Source organism: Naegleria gruberi (assembly GCF_000004985.1).
Source record: "Naegleria gruberi genomic scaffold NAEGRscaffold_71, whole genome shotgun sequence".
Lineage (NCBI taxonomy): Eukaryota > Heterolobosea > Eutetramitea > Acrasida > Naegleriidae > Naegleria > Naegleria gruberi.
In genome coordinates this window covers 109,101-132,081 of record NW_003163256.1, presented here as the reverse complement: position 1 = coordinate 132,081, position 22,981 = coordinate 109,101, and the positions used below count along the sequence as shown (strand labels likewise).

The 22,981-nt window shown below is 34.5% G+C and overlaps 11 protein-coding genes and 1 non-coding gene across 12 annotated transcripts; 8 read left to right on the top strand and 4 right to left on the bottom strand.

Annotated features, from left to right (window-relative positions):
• Positions 1-2,463, bottom strand: NAEGRDRAFT_53552 (uncharacterized protein; the record flags this gene model as incomplete). Its single annotated transcript, XM_002670393.1, has 1 exon — positions 1-2,463. One exon carries the CDS (start codon positions 2,461-2,463, stop codon positions 1-3), a length of 2,463 nt encoding a protein of 820 aa, XP_002670439.1.
• Positions 2,464-2,728: 265 nt separating this feature from the next.
• NAEGRDRAFT_t714 lies at positions 2,729-2,801 on the top strand. Its single transcript has one exon. It is a non-coding gene; the product is annotated as a tRNA-Lys (tRNA).
• Positions 2,802-3,452: 651 nt separating this feature from the next.
• On the top strand, positions 3,453-4,324 carry NAEGRDRAFT_81849 (uncharacterized protein; the record flags this gene model as incomplete). The annotated part of the gene is made up of 1 exon (XM_002670431.1): positions 3,453-4,324. The coding sequence occupies one exon, from the start codon at positions 3,453-3,455 to the stop codon at positions 3,888-3,890; it is 438 nt and encodes a 145-aa protein (XP_002670477.1). The 3' UTR covers positions 3,891-4,324.
• Positions 4,325-4,701: 377 nt separating this feature from the next.
• Positions 4,702-6,198, top strand: NAEGRDRAFT_74558 (uncharacterized protein; the record flags this gene model as incomplete). The annotated part of the gene is made up of 1 exon (XM_002670430.1): positions 4,702-6,198. The coding sequence occupies one exon, from the start codon at positions 4,702-4,704 to the stop codon at positions 6,196-6,198; it is 1,497 nt and encodes a 498-aa protein (XP_002670476.1).
• A 402-nt stretch (positions 6,199-6,600) lies between these two features.
• NAEGRDRAFT_59699 (protein kinase) lies at positions 6,601-8,518 on the top strand (the record flags this gene model as incomplete). Its single annotated transcript, XM_002670429.1, has 2 exons — positions 6,601-7,788; positions 7,837-8,518. 2 exons carry the CDS (start codon positions 6,601-6,603, stop codon positions 8,359-8,361), a joined length of 1,713 nt encoding a protein of 570 aa, XP_002670475.1. The 3' UTR covers positions 8,362-8,518.
• A 314-nt stretch (positions 8,519-8,832) lies between these two features.
• On the top strand, positions 8,833-9,662 carry NAEGRDRAFT_81847 (uncharacterized protein; the record flags this gene model as incomplete). The annotated part of the gene is made up of 1 exon (XM_002670428.1): positions 8,833-9,662. The coding sequence occupies one exon, from the start codon at positions 8,833-8,835 to the stop codon at positions 9,640-9,642; it is 810 nt and encodes a 269-aa protein (XP_002670474.1). The 3' UTR covers positions 9,643-9,662.
• Positions 9,663-11,476: 1,814 nt separating this feature from the next.
• On the top strand, positions 11,477-12,967 carry NAEGRDRAFT_74555 (uncharacterized protein; the record flags this gene model as incomplete). The annotated part of the gene is made up of 1 exon (XM_002670427.1): positions 11,477-12,967. One exon carries the CDS (start codon positions 11,477-11,479, stop codon positions 12,965-12,967), a length of 1,491 nt encoding a protein of 496 aa, XP_002670473.1.
• Positions 12,968-13,295: 328 nt separating this feature from the next.
• NAEGRDRAFT_74554 (LRR_RI domain-containing protein) lies at positions 13,296-14,741 on the top strand (the record flags this gene model as incomplete). Its single annotated transcript, XM_002670426.1, has 1 exon — positions 13,296-14,741. One exon carries the CDS (start codon positions 13,296-13,298, stop codon positions 14,739-14,741), a length of 1,446 nt encoding a protein of 481 aa, XP_002670472.1.
• Positions 14,742-14,947: 206 nt separating this feature from the next.
• NAEGRDRAFT_53546 (uncharacterized protein) lies at positions 14,948-15,853 on the bottom strand (the record flags this gene model as incomplete). The annotated part of the gene is made up of 1 exon (XM_002670392.1): positions 14,948-15,853. One exon carries the CDS (start codon positions 15,851-15,853, stop codon positions 14,948-14,950), a length of 906 nt encoding a protein of 301 aa, XP_002670438.1.
• A 158-nt stretch (positions 15,854-16,011) lies between these two features.
• NAEGRDRAFT_81846 (uncharacterized protein) lies at positions 16,012-19,544 on the bottom strand (the record flags this gene model as incomplete). Its single annotated transcript, XM_002670391.1, has 2 exons — positions 16,012-19,257; positions 19,314-19,544. 2 exons carry the CDS (start codon positions 19,542-19,544, stop codon positions 16,048-16,050), a joined length of 3,441 nt encoding a protein of 1,146 aa, XP_002670437.1. The 3' UTR covers positions 16,012-16,047.
• Positions 19,545-20,108: 564 nt separating this feature from the next.
• Positions 20,109-21,077, bottom strand: NAEGRDRAFT_53544 (uncharacterized protein; the record flags this gene model as incomplete). The annotated part of the gene is made up of 1 exon (XM_002670390.1): positions 20,109-21,077. One exon carries the CDS (start codon positions 21,075-21,077, stop codon positions 20,109-20,111), a length of 969 nt encoding a protein of 322 aa, XP_002670436.1.
• A 501-nt stretch (positions 21,078-21,578) lies between these two features.
• On the top strand, positions 21,579-22,952 carry NAEGRDRAFT_74550 (uncharacterized protein; the record flags this gene model as incomplete). The annotated part of the gene is made up of 1 exon (XM_002670425.1): positions 21,579-22,952. One exon carries the CDS (start codon positions 21,579-21,581, stop codon positions 22,950-22,952), a length of 1,374 nt encoding a protein of 457 aa, XP_002670471.1.
• Positions 22,953-22,981: the final 29 nt, after the last annotated feature.

The window sequence follows — 22,981 nt, the reverse complement described above, 5'->3', positions numbered from 1 at the left end:
TTATTGATTCCTGTGTTTATCAGTGGTAGCAGATCCACTAATGAGTTGGCACAAGACATCTTTAGTGTATTTGAGTCTCTTGGCAATTTCTTGACTTGGACTCTTGACAACCTTATTCAAGGCATAGGTAGTTCTTACACCTTGAGGATCAGTATATGAAACAAGATTACTATCTCCAGTGAGTATGATTTCAGTTTGATCGTGGAAACAAACTTGAACTATCTTATTGCTGAGGCGGAAAATAACTGCATGTGAGGTTCTCAACCATCTCTTTACAAATACATCATCAAGTCCAGTCTTTTGAATGAAAACATCATCCTTTGGTCTATAACTACATCTGCCAGTATCAGAATTAGGAGAAGAAACCAAATTATGGTCATTTCTCTTCAATTTGCTCAAAACGTCAGCAAAATACTTGATAAGGGTAACCTTCTTATTCATTTGAGGAGGAAAATCAGATACAGTAAATGTAGACCTTTCTTCATAAATATTATCACCAGTAGCTTTTCTCTCGTAGTAATTAATTTGTTCAGTTGCAGGCATATAGGTCATCTTTGAGGAATCATTATAAACAGCACCTACACAACCATTGCTCATCAAATATGTAAGACCGTACTTTGCAGAAAAATCAGCCCAATGAGTAATCCATATTGGTGGTAAATCATGAGTAACATTATCATTGGTTGTATCATCTTCGTCAACAGTCATTGGATCTAATACATCATAAGGTGAATATGGAGAAGAAACAGTGTTGCGAACCTTCTTGACTGGTGGTCCTTTTGATCTGCTAGTTTCTAAAGATGATTCAGAAGTTGGTGTTTGAGGTTTAGATTTTCTTTCATCTTCACTAGGAGATCTTCTCTTAGGGGTTGGAAGACGTGAAGTAGTTTGAGTTGTTTGTACAGAACGTTGGGAGCCTAGACTTGGGGAGGATGTAACAGAGCTAGCTGTTACGTGTGATGGGGAATTGGTTGTAGAAACTGATTGGGTTGTAGTTGTTGAGGTGTAGTGAGTTTGTAAAGTTGGGTGAACAGGTTTTTGTGGTTGTTCAGTTTGTTGTTGAGGTGGATGAGAAGGAGTAAACAATGGTTGTTTGGTTACAACTTGTTGGGAATTAGGGTTATAATTTTCATTATTAATATTGGTATTCACTGTGGCAAGTGGAGGTCGCATTGTTGAGGTTGGAAAACCACTCATGAGTGGTTTCTTAAGTCCTGTTTCCACGGTTGGTTGAGCTCTTTGATGCATTGTATTATTATCAATTTGTCTAAGTGCTCCACGATCTTGTCTAAGTTTGAGCATTTGTTGTTGTAATTCAGGATGTTTCAAACTGTATCCTGGCATTGTTTCTTCAACATCAGGAATCTTGAGAGCGTGAGTTCTGGCATATTCTAAAAGAGTAACTGGACAAACATCCACTGAATGTCCAGCAAAGAATGGATCACTCAAGATTGTCTTGATATCTGGTCTATCGTCTGGGTTACGTCTCAAAATACTTCTAATAAGAGACTTGGCTTTTGAACTAATTTCAATATCTGGAGGGAAGTTATAATCGTTATGTTTGATTTTCTTATAGGTTTCCTTTACATCCTTTGTTTCAAAAGGAGGAGTACCAACAAGCATGGTGTACAATATTACACCAATAGACCAAATATCAACTTCAAAGCTGTGTCCCTTATTGTAAAGAATTTCAGGTGCAATATAATTTGGAGTACCACAGATTGTCTTCTTTCGTTCTCCATCGAATTCAACTTCTGTTGCAAGTCCAAAGTCTCCAATTTTGATCTCCATCTTATCTGTAAGGAATAAATTACCTAATTTCAAATCTCTATGGATAACTTTCTTCTCGTTCATATACAGACAAGCTAATAAAATTTGATGAAGGAAAAACCTAGCTTCTTGTTCTGTTAATCTTGTCCTGCTCTTTAAAAGATCCATCATTGAACCACAATTGCAGACTTCTAAGAGAATGTATACATTATTAATATCTTCAAAGTATCTAACAAAATTAACAATATGTCTATGGGAGAGAGAACTGTGGATTTTGATTTCAGAAAAGAGTTTTTGCTTTACATTTTCCTTCTCGAGAGTTTTCTTGTCAATAATCTTGGCAGCATGGAAAATATTTGTACCTACTTGTCTGAACAAGTAGCACTGAGCAAAACCACCTTTACCTAAAAATCTTTCTTGATAATACTTTCTATATAGCACTTGTCTGTCTTTATCTACCTTTTTATGATACTTTTCCTCTATTATTATTCGGGGCGTAGATGATGTTGGTTGAAGTTTGTTTTGCGAAACTGTTGGTGTAGGTGTTCTTCTGGTGGCTGTAACACCAGAAGCAGTAGCTGGTCTTGTAAGCTTTTGAGCAGCAGCATTGCTTGTCCCTGATGAAGTTGTTGTTGATGACGAGCCAGGCAAGCGATAGGATGTTTGTGGTGTAGCAGACCGTGTTGAATACATTTTTTTTGGCGCTGATGATGGTGAAATTTTTTCAAATGAATGTAACGATTTTAATAAAAGCGGGAAAGAATTACAAAAATTTTGGAGGGAAATATTTTTAGCGGTTTTTTTTACTTATCTTAAGTTTTAAAAGTACCACCTTAGTCACTACATAAAATTATGTTTGCAATTAATTTTTTTAAATAAAAAGTAAATATATAATAAAAGGACAAGGTTAGAGGGCTATTCCTGTAAATATTGAGTTAGCTTAAATTGATCTCGAGCAGCCCCGCTAGCTCAGTCGGTAGAGCGTTGGACTTTTAATCCAACGGTCGTGGGTTCGAGCCCCACGTGGGGCGATTTCTTTTTAATTACCACACTGTATGAGATCATTTCCAGAACATGTCAACACATTGACGACATAATTTTAAAAAAATGGTTTATTGGGAACAGCTCTCTTCCAAACAACAAGATCAAATCACTCTGGGTATGTGATCAATTTTTTAGTTTTATCAATTTTAATTTCTAAACACTGTGCAGCTTTCAGACAATGTGATACTGATAATGACAAGATGATCGATATTGTTGAATTAAAAACTATTCTTCAAGCTTTAGGAGAAGAAGGAAACGAGTCCCAAGTTAAGGAAGTCATGAAGGAAATCGACGCCAACAGTGATGGTCAACTTCAATGGGATGAATTCAAAGAAGCCATGGCTAGCTGGATGTTGCCATAAGTACAATAAAAATTATTGTATCACATCAAGATTTTCTTCATCAAGAAAAGGTTTTATGGGCTCACCAGCTTTCTACTTTAAGAAAAAAATTCACAACTTTATCTAGGTGTGGATTTTTGAATAACCAATTACGAAATAACAAAATTATTCCAACCATGCTTTCAGCAAAAAAGAGTGAGAGAGAGGCTGTTATCAAAAAAATCAGAAAATTTCCACGTTCGATACCCGATGAATTTAAGAAAGACAGAGAAATAGTATTGATAGCCGTCAAGGAAAATGGTCTGGCACTTGAAATTCGTAGATGAATCATTGAAACAAGACAGAGAAATAGTACTGGAAGCAGTTAAACAAATTGGGAGTGCCATTGAACTTACCGATGAATCATTTAAACGAGACAGAGAGTTTATATTACAAGTTGTTAAACATAATGAGAGCGTACTTGTTTTTGCAGATAGATCATTGAAACGAGATAGAGAAATTGTGTTGCAAGCTATTAAACAGAATAGAGTGGCAATTGGATATGCAGATGAATCATTACAGAAAGATGGAGGATTTTTATTGGAATCTGGTATCAAGTCAAGAACGGATAGAGAATTTGTTTTGGAAGCTGTTAAACAGGATGGTCTAGCTCTCAAATATGCAGATGAGTCTTTGAGAAGAGATAGAGAAATTGTGTTGCAAGCTGTTTTGCAGAATGGATTAGCCATTGAGTAGACCGAGGGAGGTGAGCTAAAAAATGTTACATCACGGTAATTTCGCGCCAACCAATAACCGCTGCAAGTTGTCTGTTCTTACCGTTAAATATTCAACAAAAAAAAACAACAAACAACAATTACTCATCATGATTTCATCATCACCCTGCTAAATAGGTATATTGGTTGGTATTCCCACCTTCAGCATGCTACCTTGAGAAGCCACCATGAGGAGAGTTCTCCCTTTGCTTCCTTCCTCACCAGCCATTACTACATTCACCTCACCAAAACATCATCTAGATAAGTGCCTGCCCATTTACTTGAAATTGTTGGTACATTAAAGCGAAGGTTCATGTACAAGAACCCAGAAGTACTTGTTTCTAGAAGAACAAGTGGTAATTGATACTTTGAACACACTGTCTCACTCTTGGTCCAATAAACCTTCGGCTCGACTTTAACAAATTTTTGTTTTTTGAGTGACTTCTAAATTTTTTATAAAAATATTTGTCAATCCTTCTCACCTCCCACGGTCTACCATTGAGTTTGCAGATGATAGTTTATTGTCCGATTTGTCATTTCAGTACTCACTCTCACAAGTTGATGAAGAAAAGGCAAAAAATAGTAATTCAAAATGGTTTGCTGTATTTGAAAGATCTAAGAACGATTCAACCTTGACCAAATTATCAAGAGATTTAATAGGAATGTACTCTAATAATTTTGGTGATGAATCCTATTTGTACTATTGTTTACAATTACGAGATACATTTCCCAAATCTATTACTTCAATATTCAACCTAAATCAAAGATCGTACTCAATCCAATTTATGGAAAAGATGATTATTTTACAAATTCTGAAAAATCTGTGTTCTATAGAGCCAACTGTTAATCATTCAAGTAGTGCGATCAAGACAATTGATTACTATTTGTTTTGTTTTAAACTGGATAGATTTTTAGAGGAAAATCAATCAACCTTAATGAAACAAACCAATTATTCCAAGATTAGAACAATAATTCAGGATATTTCATCCAAGTTTGAAACATTAAATTATTTCACTAAAGAGATTGGAACAATACTTTGCTTTTTCAATGAATGGACAAGCAATGCCAAAACATTTGAAGATCACAAACAAGTATTAACAAAGTACAAACAACTTGGAGGAGATTTCTCAAAAATTATTAGAGTAATTACTCAATTCGATTACTACTCCAACAAGGAATATGATATGATATCAGTATTAGGTCATGGAGGAGAAGGAGTTGCATTAAAAGCATTTAGTAAGAAGATTAATGAAATGATTGCCATTAAAATCAAGTTTGAGAAGGAATATGATGAAGTGTCATCTCGCGAACGAATTCAATTTATCAGAAGAAATGACATTGAAGGAAAAATTAAGTGTTATGAATGTAATTTAATTGACAATTACATGTATTCGATTATGGAGTTGGGAGAAGAAACACTTGCAGACTATATCGATAGAAAAAGGACAGTACATCAAAAACAAGCATCCATTTCAAAAGGAATTCTGATTGAAAGGTTGACTATATTTACTAAAGTTTTACAAGCAGTGAAATCAATTCATGACCATAACATTTCACACAGAGATTTGGATCCTAAAAATGTTGTGAAAATGAAAGAATATTACAAAATTATTGACTTCGATATTGCCAAAGTGATCAAGACTGGTAACTCAATCACGTTAACAGTTGGAAAATTTGCATACATGTCACCTGAAGTTTCACATGATAATTACGAAGAAATGTTACTGGATGGTGAAAAACTTGCTCACAATATTGGAAATATTACCACTTCATGTGATGTATTCTCACTGGGATGTATGTTATTGAAACTTTTGACAGATTGCAGTTTGAGGTTGGACAGAGAATTCTTGGAAGATTCTAATTTTCAAAAATATGGTGGAGAGTATCAATATTTCAAAGATAATGGAAGTTATTTCTATTTGGTATTGACAGATTTATTGAGGGAAAAGAAGTTGCATCATGCAATTCAAAAAGAAATTGATCAACATGTTGATCCTGAGTTGGGAGTGAATGTTGTTTTAGTGAAATGTTTAATTACCATGATTCAAAAAGATGCATCCAAAAGATTGAACTGTTTCACACACATGACTATTCTATCCAAAGTAATTGGTTTTTTGAAAGGTGACAGTATTCCAATTCATCAAATTCTTAAGGAAATGGATAATTACAAGGATATAAGTGAGTTAAAGGATATTCCTCAAATTATTGAAGAGAATGAACAACTCAAACACGAAATTGTGGAATTAAAGAAAAGAGTCAAGGAGTTGGAAGAGAAACTCAAAATAAAATAAAGTTGTCACAACTAAATAACAGAGTGTAATGGGTATAAAGTCAAAATTGTTGAAATTCATCTATTACGTACATGTGTAGTAGAATAAAGCTCATTATTTTCATATTTATTGGTGTACACTGCTTCTTAGATCAAAATATCTATTCCAAATCTAACTATTATCAATGATCATGTGTTTCTGAAGAAAAAGCTTTGAACATCCTGTTCGAGTGGCGTTTGGAACTTGTATATGTCTAAAGAAAAAAATATTGAAAATCGAGGAGGCTTTCAATTTTTTACATTTATATAAAAATAGCTCGGCAACACATGTTCTTCTAAATCTGTAACAAAAGAACATATTCATAGTGCAATAGTAATAATTATAATATTTGAAAGAATTTCTTGTAATAACACATTGATCAAAATGATAAACCAATTTTTCAATAGTCCTGACAAGAATCAGAAACAACCTCTCAACAAATCCAACACGTTTTTTGATGACAAATTTGCCAAGGATTTGTTTGCATCCTTCACTGATATGAAAACACCTGCAACATCAACAACAGTTAATGATGGTGGAGAATTAGATTTATTCAATGATCCGATGCTTGTTTCAACACCTACCCCAACTTCATCGGGATCATCCAGTACTTTCTTCTCAGCAATGATTGCTAGTGATGACTTGAATGCTAATAATTCCAATCACTCGGTGGATGTTAATAGTAGTAATGCCAATAACAATTCCACACCATCCTTTTCCTCTCACATGAGAGAGAGCATGGGCAAGAAACAAATTATTGAAGCAAAGGCAGAAGAAATTCAAAACAACGTGGATAAACCAAAAGGTAAAATTGAAAAGAAGAAGAAACAAAAGAAATTCAAACCAACAAATTTACTATTGAACGCTACCAAGGCAGAAGTTGTTGAGACGAAAGCAGAAGAACCACTGAAACCACCACCTAAAAATGATGAAGGCACTTACTCCCAAGTAGATTATGAAATAACTGCCTCTGGTGCTTTTTGGATTGATGATGTTAAAATTACAGAGGAGGGTATCACAAATATGCCATCAACAATTTGTACCCAAACACAATCCCAATCACCATTTAAAGCTACACATCATTTGGAATCTATCACCTCACCAACAAAATCCAGTCGTTTCATGAACCAAACCAATGGTGCCAATCTGTTACATTTTGAAAGGAAGAAACATGGCCAAAAGAAGATTACTTCTGTGTCATTTTCTGATTTGGAAACTATTAAGAAACTCGGAGAAGGTGCAAGTTCCACAGTTGAATTGGTCAAAGATAACACTGGAAAATTATATGCCAAAAAGATTGTCAAATTAGCAAAGGATATTCAACCTAAATTAATTTTATCTGAAATTACAACTTTATATAATTGTGTTGAATGTTCGAACATTTTGAGGCTCTACAATGCCAACTTTGCAGATAATAAGATTAATATTTTATTAGAGTATATGGATGGAAACTCCTTAGAGTCCCTTGCTGGAATTAAAATTCCAGAAAGAATTTTGGAAATGATTACATTCCAAGTGCTGAAAGGCTTGTATTTCTTACATTTTAGAAAAAAGATTGTACATAGAGATTTGGTATGTAATAATTTTATTGAAATTGTTATTTAATTTATATTGAAATAGAAACCAGCAAATATCCTCATCAAGCTGAATGGTGAAGTGAAAATTAGTGATATGGGTTTGACAGGTATTTTTAAAAAGAATAACCAAGTAACCGAAGGAGGAAAATACGGACTAAGAAATCAACACGTATGGAATACATGTCAAGGAACAATCATGTACATGTCACCTGAGAGAATTAATGAAAAACCTCACTCCTACAATAGTGATATTTGGTCTCTGGGTGTGACATTGGTGGAGTTAGCATTGGGCGAATTCCCATTCAAATCTGGTTCCTATTTCGATGTAATGGACGAAATTAACAATGTAGAAACGAAGAACCCACTCGAAGGAAAGGGATATTCAGAAGTATTTGAAGACTTTATCAAGAATTGCCTCAAAGTATCGCCTGAAGATAGATACTCATGTAGAGATTTATTAAGTCACGCATTTGTGTTCAAGTATCTCAATACCCCAGACCAAGAAATTTGTGAACAAATTGCCAGATATATGGCTGATGTTGCCAAACAGAAGAACCAAACCCATTAACTGGACTATCATTCTTTTTGTGCTTCACTAAGGAAAACAAAAGTAATGATATGATGGAACTTTATTGGAGTAAATTAGTGTGGAGAAGTATTAAACTGGAAACTATTTTACTTTGTAACAATTGTACATATAAATCTATCGAGTAATACATTATTGCAGTTTCACACTTCTATTTATGAATCTCTTGTCGTTGTGTTGGAGAATCAGCGCCACCAACGTTAACACAATGACCCTTTTGAATGAAATGTAACAATACTGGTGTTCACTTTGGGTATGCATTTGTCAACACTATTTAATATTTTGTAAAGATTTAACAAATTTAAAAACGCTAGTTCCATCTTCAGCAGTGAACCTTACATTAATAGAAATGACGTGCCAACACCTCGGAACCATTTTCCAGCACGTTATCAGTTTTCCATTAAAAATAGAACAATTCATTGGAATGAAAACAGACAATAACAAGCAAAAAAAATGATCAGATCAATTACAAGCTATAAAGTGCTCTTTGTAGATGGACATGTCATTATTGAAATACCACAACATCAAGACGACCCAGTCTTGTATGCATTGATTGATACAGGTTCTCCTGTTACTCTTTCTTCGTCTCATAAGAATCTAGAGCTTGGTGGGTGCACCTTCCTCAGTTCGCAGAGTCCTGTTTTTGGTGCATCAACACATAAAATTGGAGAGCTTATTGGTCATGGACTTGATTATCTTATTGGTAATGATGTCCTGTGCAATTTCAGCTATGAGATTAGAAAAACCAAAATGACATTTTACAGTTCTCAAGTAACAGAACCAGAGTTGTTGGAAAATCATAACACTGCTAATTCGATAGATTGTGAAATGGTTAGCTTTCCACTGGAGAGAATAATGACACTGCCAATCATGCAAGTAACAACTCCATTCAAAAAGGTGAAAATGTACTTTGATACTGGAGCTAAATTATCATATGGATCAGAGAAGTGGTTTGATTCAATTCCAACTGATGGCTCCACTGTGAATGGAGTGAGATATTTGGGTGAGGAAGACGATTTCCATCCATCAATTGGTAAATTTGTTGGACATTTCTACTCTCTTCCAGTAACTGTAAATAGCGATTCAAACTCGAGTGAATTATTCCAAGGAACAGCCAATCTTACAATGAAATTTGGCATCTTACCTAGTGAGCTCTCCTACATGGTGACTTGTTTTAAGGGTGTTGAGGGAATTTTCGGATCTGAATTATTGGACTATTACAATGCCGTTTTCATAACCACCAACAGAATGTACATTTATTAAACTAACACATAATACTTTATCACGCTTGCGTATTTCCTTTTAAAAAAAATGATGAGATATCTCGTCCGAGGAGGTGGAGAGAACATTCAATTATCTTTGAAAAGTTATTTTGTTTTAATATTCGTCTTGATGATGGCAATTATCGTCATGTTATTTAAGGCAGAATGCTATTCACCCTCTATGTTATTTTATCAACTGTATCGGAATGAAATTAGGACGATCAATAGGAATGGACGTGATCATTCAACTGTTAATATGTGGAGCGAGAATAAGTTCTTTGAAAAAGGAAATCATTCTTTGAGATCGATTGGAAGTAACTTTGTTGATTGTGTGAATGTGGATGAAATCTTGATGGATAAAAGTAAATTTGCTAATGAGGTTATTAGAAATTCAGAGTATGGAGATTTCAAATGTAACGAAGTTAAAATATCGAGAAGTTATCACGTTCCAATCTCTCATATTGGTGTGCTTTCTAATCTATATGGAGAGTTTTACTTTACGCCTTATGGAAAATATAATTTATGTGAAAAGATTAAATTTTGGGAGACGAAACTGAATATAACTTGTGGAGATTTGCTGTTCAATTCAACAGAAAATGATATCATTTCCAGAATTAATAGAATTACTAAAAACCAAACAACTATTTATGAGTGGATTAATTTCTGCAATTATTGCAGTGACACCCCCATAAGGAATTTGGACACTCGTTCAATTGTGGATCCAATAGTTCAAAAAATGATTAGATATTTTCCATCGAGTATCAGTTATTGTGGATTTGAAGAGCTGGGACTACCAATAATTGTGGACACAACATCTATTCTTCCAAATCAATATTCAAGCCAATATTGCTATATTTGTAATTGTGTTGGAAATTTAAACAATGAGTACTTCTCTTTCAAATGTAACAATAACTATATGACTTCTAATTTCAGACTTGGTGTAAAGTTTGCTTACTTATTCTTCATGGCTCTATTTTTTATTATAACAATTGTTTTGATTTTCCTACCTAAACTCAAAGATTTAAGGAGACAACACATGAAAATACTTACTTCACTCTTCATATGCCTGACAGAATTTTCATATTTAATGGCCAGTATGCTTCTCATATTTTCAGAGGAAATTTATGTCCTTGTTTTTACGAGTATGGCTCTGATTTTTATCACACAAACCTTACTTTCAGTTGTTTTACAATGGCTGAGAACAATTTACTCGTTCAAGTACAAAAGGATACTCTCTCCTTTCATCACATATTGTGTTTTAATTCTTGCACTCGTGTTGGAAGTTACACTTTTTGTAATTATTATAACTTCAAGTACTGATCTACTCGATAGGTACAGGAATCTGTCAGCCTTCTTATTTGCTGTTGGAATAGCCCTGCCAACAATATTTGGAGTCTTTATAATTTTCATTTTCTTAATGTTGAGAAGGCTGACAGAAGTGAGCCTCTTCCACTCTAGTGTAAGTTGTTAATGTGTTCAATATTTAAATATGTTAACACAATCTGAAGAGTTTGAAATTGTCAATTCTTGGCATGAGTTGTTTATTCCTTTATAACGTTGGAATTATGATCATCAACCTTCTAAATGTATCCCTGGGTGAAATTGGATTCTTCTACTCTGTCATTCACATGTTTTTCATTCATTCTTTCTTGTTCTGTTTGAGTTATGTTGAGTTTGATTCAGAAGAATTCTCTAATTTCTATTGTTGTTGTAAAAAGAAAGAGACACACTCCGTTTCTAATTCAAATAAGGAATCTCTCTTATCAGATCATAATAATTCCTCCTCCGATTATCAAATAGTTAATAATTAAATAATTAAATGTTATTGTAAAAAAATGGCACGATTGCTTTCTCTGAATATTTACATACCGTTCGGATTTGAAAAGGAATGCATAACACAAAATTCAAAACTACACATTGTGGAAGGAATTATCAGACAACCGAGTGAATCAATTTTGGATGTTATCATTCAAGATGCAAAACCATTACTTGCTTCATCAGAAGAAGATTTGATTGCAAATAGTGATCCATCAACTAGTATTGGATATTTACATCAGAGCAGTACTACCACTCCTAAATTATATCATTCAAAATTCAATTTTACTCTTGAAAATTCGAGAATAATTCTCACTGATCATTCCGATGATTATTCAATTAATAATATTTATTATATTTATTATGATAGGAATACAAAGTACAAATATTCTTTGGATCGTGATGAGGAGAAAACTTTGTCATCACTAGAACATTTAAATAATGGAAATTCCAAAGCGAGAAGAGAAGCAATAGAATATTCACTATTTAACACTCCTATCAATTCGAGTATATTGAAGAAACATTTGGAGAATATTAGTAGGATTGGAATGTCTTTTAATATGATTTTAGATTTGATATTAGGATTTTTGATAATCTATCATGTTTGGAAATTGGATGAATCAACATTAATTGATTTGAAAAAACGATTTATTTCTCTCTACAAGTACATTTTAATTAACATGTTTCAACACTTTGAATGGTTGATAAAGGACAGTAATCCAGGAGGTATTAAATTGAACAAACAGTTGAATATCATATTGGGACAAATGGCACTCGGAGGATTGAGATGGTGGCAAACTCTATTGAGTTTTGGTTTTTACTATCTCTCAGATTTTTTCACAGTAGATTTGTTTAGAGTTTTAATATGGTCTATATCCTCCTCTTGCCTGATGGGAGCATCGACCATGTTGGCACTTGTTTGTGATTTGCTACTTGTTGTATCGATCAATATTTTACTCTTTTACAGAATAATTTCAAGACTCTACAACCAACTCATTCATTTGATATTTTCATTGTGGAGATTATTTAGAGGAAAGAAGGCTAATCCGCTCAAGAAGAGATTGGACAATTGTGAGGACTATTCTAATGATCAACTCATTCTAGGCATCATTCTCTTTACCATTTGCATATTCCTCTATCCAACTGTTGCAGTTTATTACTTGAGTTTCTCTTTCCTCTTCTTTAGCATTGTTTCCATAAGAAAAATCATCACCTCCATCATGGTACTCATTCACAACTTTCCCATTAATCAATTACTTAATCTAAATGGCTGCAGAAATGAGGGAATTAAATTCACAACCCTCAAGAATGGATACAACTATCTCCATATTCACAGTAGTAAGATTCCTCTCTCTCAGGTCATTTCTAACTCCCTACAGCCAGTCATTAGACAAATCTTCCTCTCCAATACTCAACCCCTTAACAACACTGATACTGGATTGGTGGAAGAAACTAGCTCAAACATTATCCTTAGACTAATCTACGGTTATTCCCTCTTCTACAACAAATAACTTGATTTCCCAACTCTCCATTTAAGAATTCAGAACATATTCATTTGTCTTTTTTACAAAGTGTTCCATAAAACTTCTGCGAGTTCAATCAAGGAAAAGAATCGCAATTCCCATCTCTCAAAATAGCACAAAAAAAGGAACAAACAATTTTTAAATTTTTAAAAAATAAAAAAACAACAAAAGGTTTCGCGTGATGATCAGAATGAAGCTAGTACACCGAACTCCGCAAATAGCCAACAACGTTTTTACCTTTGATCCAAAAAATATTGACGAGATTCCAAATTTAAAACAAGCCTCACGTTGTAATGCTTCTTCGTCCGAAAGAAAAATGAACACAAAGCAATTGAAAAGAAAGAGAGAGCATAGAGAAATGAAAGAAGAATTGAAAGATAGGTCTGTTGTGGTGCAAGATTCTAAACGAAAAAAACAAAGTTTGATATTATCTCATTTGAATGAAGTGCCAGATGAATTGTTTTATATGGAGATTTTTTCGTATTTAGAGTTTGAATCATTGGCCAAGTGTGCAATGGTTTGTAAAAAGTGGTTTAATGCTTCAGCACAAACAGCAACTAGCCTTTACCATGATACCATTACTGGTATGGTTAAGAATACAAATTACTATTGTGTACTGGTAGCAAGTGTTTGTAGACATTTCACAAACATTCAAGAGCTGAGTTTGCATGACTGTGGATTTATTAATATTTTCAATGAACAAGAAAATGCATACATTGAAACAGTAATGGGTAATTTAAATAATATCAGAAAATTAGAAATTCATGGATTGAGGATTACAGATTTTGCATGTAGGGAATTTTCACGAACTCCAAAACCATTTTTGCAGGAACTTAAACTGGATCATTGCATGATCAGTGATTATGGATTTTCCAATCTTGCCAGAAATAATACCCTTTCCAATGTTTATTCTCTCTCAGTAACTGCCAGTGCAATTGAACTTGACTCGTGCAAAGAATTATCAAATCTGACTAACTTGAAAATACTGGATCTTTCTCATAATTGTATCAGCTCAGAGGGTGCTAAATACTTATCTAGTTGTCTCCAGAATATGGAATATCTCGATCTATCATTTAACAATATTGAAGAAGGTTTTGAATCATTGTGCAGTCAGAAAAATACAAGTATGAGGAAATTAATTATTGTTGGAAACAATATACCTGGATCAGCATGCAAGAATATTGGGAATTTTGAGAGTATAACTCATTTGGACATGACAGGAAATCCACTTGGATACGAAGGAGCAAGTTTTATTTCAAAAGGTTTGAAAGAAATCCGAACTCTGAAAATAGCTGATGCCAAAATCAATAGTTCTGCAATGATTTACCTCTCTGAAGGAATAATGAATAATCTTAGTGAATTATCGTTGGAAGGTAATTTCTTTGGAGATGAAGGTTGTGTAGTATTTCAATCACCAATGTTTTCAAATCTGAAAAAGCTCAAGCTGAATAGAAATTGTATCACATGTTTTGGATGTGAGAATTTAGCTTGTGATACTTTGAAATCATTACAGGAATTGAATCTTTCGTTTAATAGAATCAAGACAAGAGGTATCAACTTCTTATCAGAAGGAAAATTTGAGAATTTAGAAGTGTTGAATTTAACCTCCAATTTCCTGCCTACGATTGCTATCCCCCTATTTAAAAAGCCAGTATTTTCTAAACTAAAAGTACTACTTTTGATGGGCAATAGGTTTTCTACTTGTTCTTCATCAAGTTCACTTAAGGACATTTTCCCACAATTGCAACTAACGGATTGTTAAGCAAGTTTACTTAGTATTAATAGTATTCTTAATATTATTAAGAATACTAGTAATGTTTTATAGGCTTTGTTTATTTGAACATTTACAACAGTTCTCATTGAATTTTTGTAAAAGCTCTTCATAATAATTTCGTTTCTACAAAAGCTAAAATTGGTTTTTAAATAAATTAACTTTGGCAATTCTAATTCTTAAAAACTGATTTACTACTAGCGAATATTTACATAGGTTGGCACTTTTGCCTTAATTAATTTGACAACTTCTGCAGAGTTTTCGCATGATTGCTCAATATTTTGCAGTATATCCATGATCTTATTTGCATATTTCTTATCAAATGTCTTCTTACTGATCTGTACAAGCACAAGAGGTAAGTGTGGAATGATGGCATCTCCAACACAGGCAGTCAAATGTTGAACAGCAGACAATGCATTTTCAAATATCACATTCTCCTTACTCTGCAGTGCCATTCTGATGAAGGATGTTATTTGTCTCAATAGTGGAATAATCTTTTCTGCAGCTTCCTCAGCTTTACACATCTCTTCAAATGCCTTTTGTACAATGAAAATATAAGGGTGATCAGTTTCTCTCAAACCATCAGACACAGTGAGAATGAGAGGATCATAAGGTATGTCAGGAAGTGGTTTTTCCCAGCTCAAATGCATATGTGCAGCAGTGTGATGTATTCTACAAGGTATTCCACCAGCTTCGTAAACTCCTCCGAAAGTTGTTTTGAATTTATTCTTGGCAGTGAATGGATTTGCTGTTTTATGTTTATCATATCGTTCTTGGGAGAGTTTTTTAGGTTTTGACTCCATTGGAATACCATTCGTTGCATTGCTTCCTGATGATTTCGTTGTCGTAGTTCCTCTTGCATTGGTTGAATTAGCTCTCCTTGCTGTTGTGCTGCCACTACTCGTTGATGATGAGGCTGAAGTTAGCCTTGTTCCTCTTGTATTGAGCGGAGTGTTCTGACTACTCGGCGTTGATGAGGGTTGTCTTGAAGAAAGGCCTCCTCCAGATGTGATTCGGGTTGTAGAAGATGATCTCTGTGAGAGGGGTTTAGAAGCAGTTGTAGTCGTTGTTGTATTGGATGAGGGAGTTCTTCGTTGCATCATTTTATTTGAAAAAGTTTTTAAGGATGGCGCCAAAATTAGTTCCTTAAAAAATAAGAGAGATTTTGTATTCAAAGTTCCTTCTTTCGAATAGATAATAAGGGATAGTTGGCATGCTTTGCTGGAAATAACTGAAAGTAGTTACTACTCATGAAGAATCATTTACACAAAATATATTATTTTATTACAATACAGGGCTATTCGTCCTTTGAAGAGGAAGAGGTTGGTTTCTTCTTCTTCTTTTGAGGATTGAAGTTACTCTTCCTTGATGAGGCAATTCTACAATTACCAACCAAACAACCACCAATATCAGCTTCATCAATTGATTTGATGCAAGCCTCAACCATTGGCAAGTTCTTGGATTCTGATCTCATGATTGCAATAGCTTCCTTACCAACCTTACCTTTCTTTGTGTTTGTACCTGCTGGAACGAGTTTGACCTTATAGGTATAATTCTTGAGGCAAGTATATGGAGCACAAACTGGAATGGCAAATAAGAAAATATCGTCATCTCTTGGTTGACCTGTCAAACTGTCGATTTCAGTAAGCTTTTCCTTATCTTCATCATCCATGAAAGGAATATTTTCATCGGCAAGGAATTTCTTAATTTCTGCTTGTTCTTGTTTCTTCTTACGTTGTTCTTCTTCCTTCTTCTTTTGTACTTGCTTCATTTCATCTTCTTTTGGTCTTTCCTTTGGCTTGTTACCAATTAATTCAATCATTACTTGTCTTTCTTCTTCGTCTTGGTCAGCATACTTGGTCTTTAACTTCTTCCATTTACCTCTCTTCATACCCTTTGGTTTGTGGGTTGGAAGAGTTGACTTGTCATTCTCAGTATTTTCACTATCCTCGGTTTCTTCGTCTTGTTTCTTGGCATCTTCTTTTTGAGATTTGGAATCTTCAGTCGCTTGACCAGAAATGATGAGCTCTCTGGCTGCTTGTTCGGTCATACCCTTCTTCTTTAAACGTTGTAAAATTTTCTTTTCCTTGGCAGAGAGAGCTCTCTTCTTATCATTTCCTTCAGTTTTTTCTTCTTCCTCATTTTGATTATCTTCCTCTTCAATTTCAAGAATTTCTTCATTAGTTACTTTGGAGCTGTGATTAACTTCTGGATCTGTCTCTTCTTCAGTGGTTTCATTGGCAGAGGTAGTGGTAGTTACGGTGGTTTCTTCCTTCTTTTCAGTAGAAGTTTCCTCCTCCAATGTACCAGTAGTGGTCGATTCATTATCATAATAATCATTAGCAAAAGAGTCTGATACCTTTGTCAGATATTCAGAGGCTTCCTCTATAGACATTCTTGGTTTTCTCTCTTGAATGTGATTTGGAATACATGATTCATCAACTTTGAACATTACTGCAAAGCCCATAACCAAAGGAGATGGAGGCAAGAAATTCTTCTTACCACGAATCATGAAACTACCAACAGTCAAATATTCACCAGTTGGAGCTGTCTTGGATACTTGATGGTCATAAACCCAATAAGCACTTGACATTACCTTATTGTCCCAAGCAACACTTCTGCAAACACAAAACATACCAGCCTCTTGAAGTGAGAGCGGTGGAATTGGTTCACCCGTTGGATTCTTAATGATACAAGATGAAGCACCATGTACATCAGCGTGAATGTAAATATCACCCTTTCTCATATATCTCTTGACAACCAATTCGTTTTGTTGAGCATCACGACCACCAAGAACAAGATAATTCTCAGAGGTGATAAACCAATAGAACTTTTCAAACCAGAATCTCTTTCTTCTAATTGTAATTTCTGATTTGATTTGAGACTTTTTAGCAGATTCGAGAGTCTTTTGTTCGGTCTTTTTAATGGCCTTCTTGGAAGCAAAAGCTGCCTTTTCCTTATTTTCTCCAGATTTCTTTCTGAGAGAGTAGTATTTGGCAGCATTGGCGTGGGCTGTCAAGGAAATGTCAATATCAATTCTCATTGGTTCTTCCTTCTTTTTCTTGTCTGATTTCTTTTCCTTCTTTTCTTCATCATCACTCTCTTCGTCTTCATCATCATTTTCTTCATCTGATTCTTCATATTCAAATTCGTCTTCATCATCGTCATCGATAGATGGAGGAGGAAGGGTAACGGTAATTTGACTGGATTCCAATTTAAGTTTGTGAATCATGGCAGCAATTGGATCCACATCTCTGTGTTCCTTAATAATTTGCTTGATGGTTTCCCATGATTGAGATTGGGCAAGAGCAGAACAAATAACTTGGATAGCTTGATCAACAATCTCATAGTGGGTTTCAATCAAGGTGGCAATTGTTTCATACTTATCGAAAGAGGCTTGCAATTCTTGCAATTTGAGTTCTTGTTCTCTTTTAACCTTGCTCATCTTCTTTTCAACTGTATTTTCAATACTTGACTTTTGAGATTCAATCTTTTTAGCTTCAATGGCAGAGAAAAACTCATCGGCAGATCGGTCGAATGAGTCAAATTCAATGACTTTGATTTGATTCTTATCGGCAGGAATCTTTCTTCTGACTTGTTCAAAAAGAAATGGTGTAAAGTCATCGTATTGATCTCTCTTAATTGACAACCTCTTTTCTTGCTTCATGAGCTCAATCTGTTTGAGTTGCAAATCGTTCAATACAATCTCAGGCTCAACAACAGGTTCCTCTGAGGATGGTTCACCGTTTTCGGTTGGTTCTTTCTTTGGTGGAAGGAATGGATTTTCCACAGTAACTTCATCCAAAACTTGTTGTTGAACAATTTCTTTCAGTAGAATATAACCTCTTTGTTTTTCAGTCTTAATCCTCATAATGAAATCGTCCACTTGTTTAAATGCAGATACAAGCTTATCCAAAATTGGAGTTTCAACGTTGGATGAAGCAATGACATTGTCAACCTCGGAAATTAATTTGAGTGTATCAGGATGTGCATTATCAAGTAAATTCAAATTAGATGCAAGTACATCTGCAGTCAAAAGACAATGTTCAACAAAACCTGTACCATAATCCAAATAATTATTCAATAAATTTTTCACTGTCAATGTTGGAACTGCTGGAGCTTTCTTTTGTTGTTTCTTCTTTTGAGTTGGTTGTGGATTTTCTGGATTTTCCTCTGTTGGTGCAAGGGCTGCATTTCTTTCCTTTTCTATAGCTGTCTTGATTGTTTGTGCAAGAGTTGGCTTTGAAATTCCATCAGATTGTAAACGAGTTGTAATTGGATATGTTTCTCCCACAGCAAACAAACCAGCCTCAGCTTCCTTACTATGTGTACGTAAAATACTAATGATTTTATATTGGTAATCTGTCAGAACGACGTTACCCTTTGCAAAGAATTCAACTATAAGATGGTATGCCTTTTCTTCAGCTCCGAAAGTGAAATCAACAACACGATCAACTCCCAATTGTTCCAACTTTTCCAATCTCCTTGTTCTAATATGTTTTCTCATCTATTTCATGATGAAAATAATTTGTGTAAGAATTTTCTTTGAAAATCACAACCTACCTTTAAAACAAATGGACTTGGCATCTTTGATTTATCTCTTTCGAAAGCAGTACTATGAATTCTAATACCTGATTCGATGAGAACAACAATCTTTTCATCAGTTTTTGCAAATTTAAGTAGATAAGTCTTTTTGTTAATGTCATAAAGATTGGCCAAACGCATACCAATCAATTGTTCTCTCAACTCCGCGACAATGCAACGGATATCCACAACAGACATACGATTCTTCATCTTGTTATTATTGTTGGTGATGATGCTATTAAAATACTATTATTAGTTTCCTAGATTATGTTGTTAATGCTGATGATAATATTGTTGTTGTTGTTATATTATGATCAGGACACAAATTGACTAGCACAAACTACACGTATGATGATGATAAAATTGCACTTATTGTAGTGTTGTGTGTTATTGATGATTCCTCCAACTCTAAAAACACCACAACAAAAATTATTAATTTTTTTAATGGATTTCTAAATATAAATCAGAGGTTGGAAAGAAGAAGCACGTCACGCTGGTTTATTATCATTTCTATGAGAGACAATTCAATTTGAAAATGTTAACCAGCTGCTGTTGAAGCTTGGAGCTCTTTCGTCTTCAATCCCAAACTTTAAGTTGATTCAAGCACGATATTGAAATTTCAACAACTGTTTAATACAATTGAGCGAAACTACAGATACCTGTCATCCTTCCATAATATCAAAATTAGATTGTTTGGTAGCAATCTTCTCCTATAATATGTTATTGTTAGTCCTGAATCCAATCATCAAACTAATTCTCATGTGAAAATAATTCCTAAAGTGCTGGCAGAGCAAAATCTAACTTGTTCAACAAACATTCACTATCAGAAAGCTGAAAAACAGCCTTCATACGATACGGATCATTCACTTCATTAATTGATGAAACTTTAACAATGAAGGAAGAAGATTTGTTCTTTTGTTGATTTGTTATTGGTTGTTGTTGATTTTCCTCCCTGTAATGATCAATAGTAACAACAATAGGACACCATCTCGAGTAGAATGGAAAAGTCTCGTCCGAGTCTGTGACCATAAAGTTTGGATAACATGATGGAAACTTCTTTGAAAGAAAGACACAGACATTCTGAAGGAGAGCAAAAGCTCTAATATGAAGAGCCTCCAAGCCTGGATTGTTATTAGATGATTGGGCTGTTGTTGTTGTTGATTGTCTACCAAAGAGTTGATTCGTGGTGGATTGTTGTTGATTATTCTCTGGTAGGAGAGCAAAATTAAATTCCTCTCCTCCATCCTCTTCATCATTCAACACATTAATAATGGAAAGATGTGGATTATCCTTCTGATGAGAAGCAAAGAAGGCTGATAAATTATCAACAAATAAATATCGAGGCAGAGAAATGTCATCCAACAATTGAATATTGGCTAAGAAGGCTACCAATAAATTATACGTATCAATATATTTAACTTCGATGCGCTTCAGCATATTGAGAACTTGTGGATCCTCCTCATCAAATATCGGAAGAGGTGGTGATGAATTTCGATGCAACAGAATCATCACAGTACTAGAAGTATCGGGATCATTCTTCAACACTCCCATAGCATATTGAAACATGAGAGTGGTTCGACCGGAACCTCTCACTCCCAACAGAGAGATACCAAATTGTTGTTGTTCTGGAACAAAGTGTGAGTAGTGAATGGGAGATTCATCCAATCGTTTGCCCAAGATTGGATTATTGTCAGTATCCAATGTCGAGTAGGAGAAGAGATTCTTGATGTGGAAGGCACACATTTTTTTTTATTTGATTATTCCATTCATTGGTGGAAATTAGCATAAAAGGAGATCTATCTATGTTATTTCCAAGATTTTGTGGATTGATCTTTTTTTAATCATAAAGCATCTGTAATTTACCAACATCAATAATCCTTACAATATTAAGAAACCTTCATTAAAAAAAAGAATAAGGTCGATACAAAGTTGTTGTAGATTAATGAACATAAGCTGAACACGGATCAAAACGTTTGTGACTCATTGAACCGGTTGATCTCTTCACTACTAGTATTAAATCAAAATATTGAAGGTGGCACGTAATGTTCCTACACTTCGGAACAATTCATTGTAAAATATTGCGCCCCAATAAGAGTGGTGAAAAATTGGTTCAAAAAAAAATAAGACAACGAGAAACAGCCTCGATTTTCAGCTTTTTTTTATCGCGTTTTTTTTCAAAGGATTCTCGGCACGAATATTTAACAGCGCAAATTTTTTACCGTAAATTGCAAAACAGTTTCAGATATGTATGAACAGATTCCAATAGAAAGTGGCACATTTCCACTCTTAAATGTACTTCAGGAGAGTACTGATAACGAAACAATGAATAATTCTACATCAATAGATCCATCAGTGGAGGCAACATTGTTGGGAGCCAAATTGGGAACCTTATTTGGCTTGCTAATTGGCAGCTTTCTCATTTCATTGGTTCCTATACTATTTTCGAGAGTGAAATATTTTAAAAAGAGAATTAATTCAGGATATATAAGCATTGCCATTGATCAATGTAATGGGTTTGCAGGAGGAGTTTTATTGAGTGTTGGTATTTTACACATGATGGCTGAAGGTGGAGAGTTAATCTCAGAGGGATTGGAAAGTTTGGGAGATAGTAGAAGTTCTGCCTATCCAATAGGGCCTCTTACAATGTGTCTTGCATTTTTGGTGTTGTACGGATTGGAATTTGTCTTGTTGGCATTCTTATCGAAATGGTTTAAGGCAGGCGAACATGACCATGGCCACTCTCATGGTCATTCCCACGGACACTCTCATTCACACAGTAATTGTGATCATTCACATGGTCATGACCATAAGGAGCATCAAACACTTACATCCAATGGAGCTAAATCCCCACCACCTTCAATATCAACAATTGGTTGTGTGGATGAAATTGAAATGGTTAAACCTCATAAGGAAGAAACACCAAGCTCACCTGTTGATAGTGATGACATTGAAGTTAAAAATGAAGAGGAGGGTGATTTGGAAAACCCAGAAACACCACAAATTGAAAAGACAACCACCAATGAACCAACCGTATGTGATCAACATCATGTGCATCATGAACATGGTCACGGTCATGGAGACCATACAGGATGTGCTCACCATGAAGCTACTCAAATGTTATTTGAAACTAATCACAAATCTGGTGTTCCTCTCGTACTTACAGCTATAGTTTTATGGTTGGCTTTATCAACTCACAGTATTTTCATTGGATTGGGTTTTGGTGCTGAAACTGATTTGGGAAATATGTGGAGTATCTTTGCTGCCATTGTGGCGCACCAATTTATTGAAGCATTCTCTTTGGGAGCTATTGTTGAAAAGGGCTGTAAGAATATTTTCGTTGCTCTGGCTCTTTTATTCTTATATGCTGCTTCTGTTCCTGTTGGTATTGCAATTGGTTTGATTATTATTCATTCAGTCCAAAATGAACAAGCACTAGAAAATAACAGCTGGAAAGTTGCTCAAGGTACACTTTTATCTATTGCAGCTGGAGCATTCTTATATGTTGCTTTGATGGAAATTGCAATCCATCAACCTAAGAATAAGTTTTTAAAGTTGTCTAGATTCATTCTTATGGCACTCGGTTTTGCATCTATGGCAATTATTGCTATTTGGGCCTAATTTTTCTCTAACTTTCTAACTCTAATGTA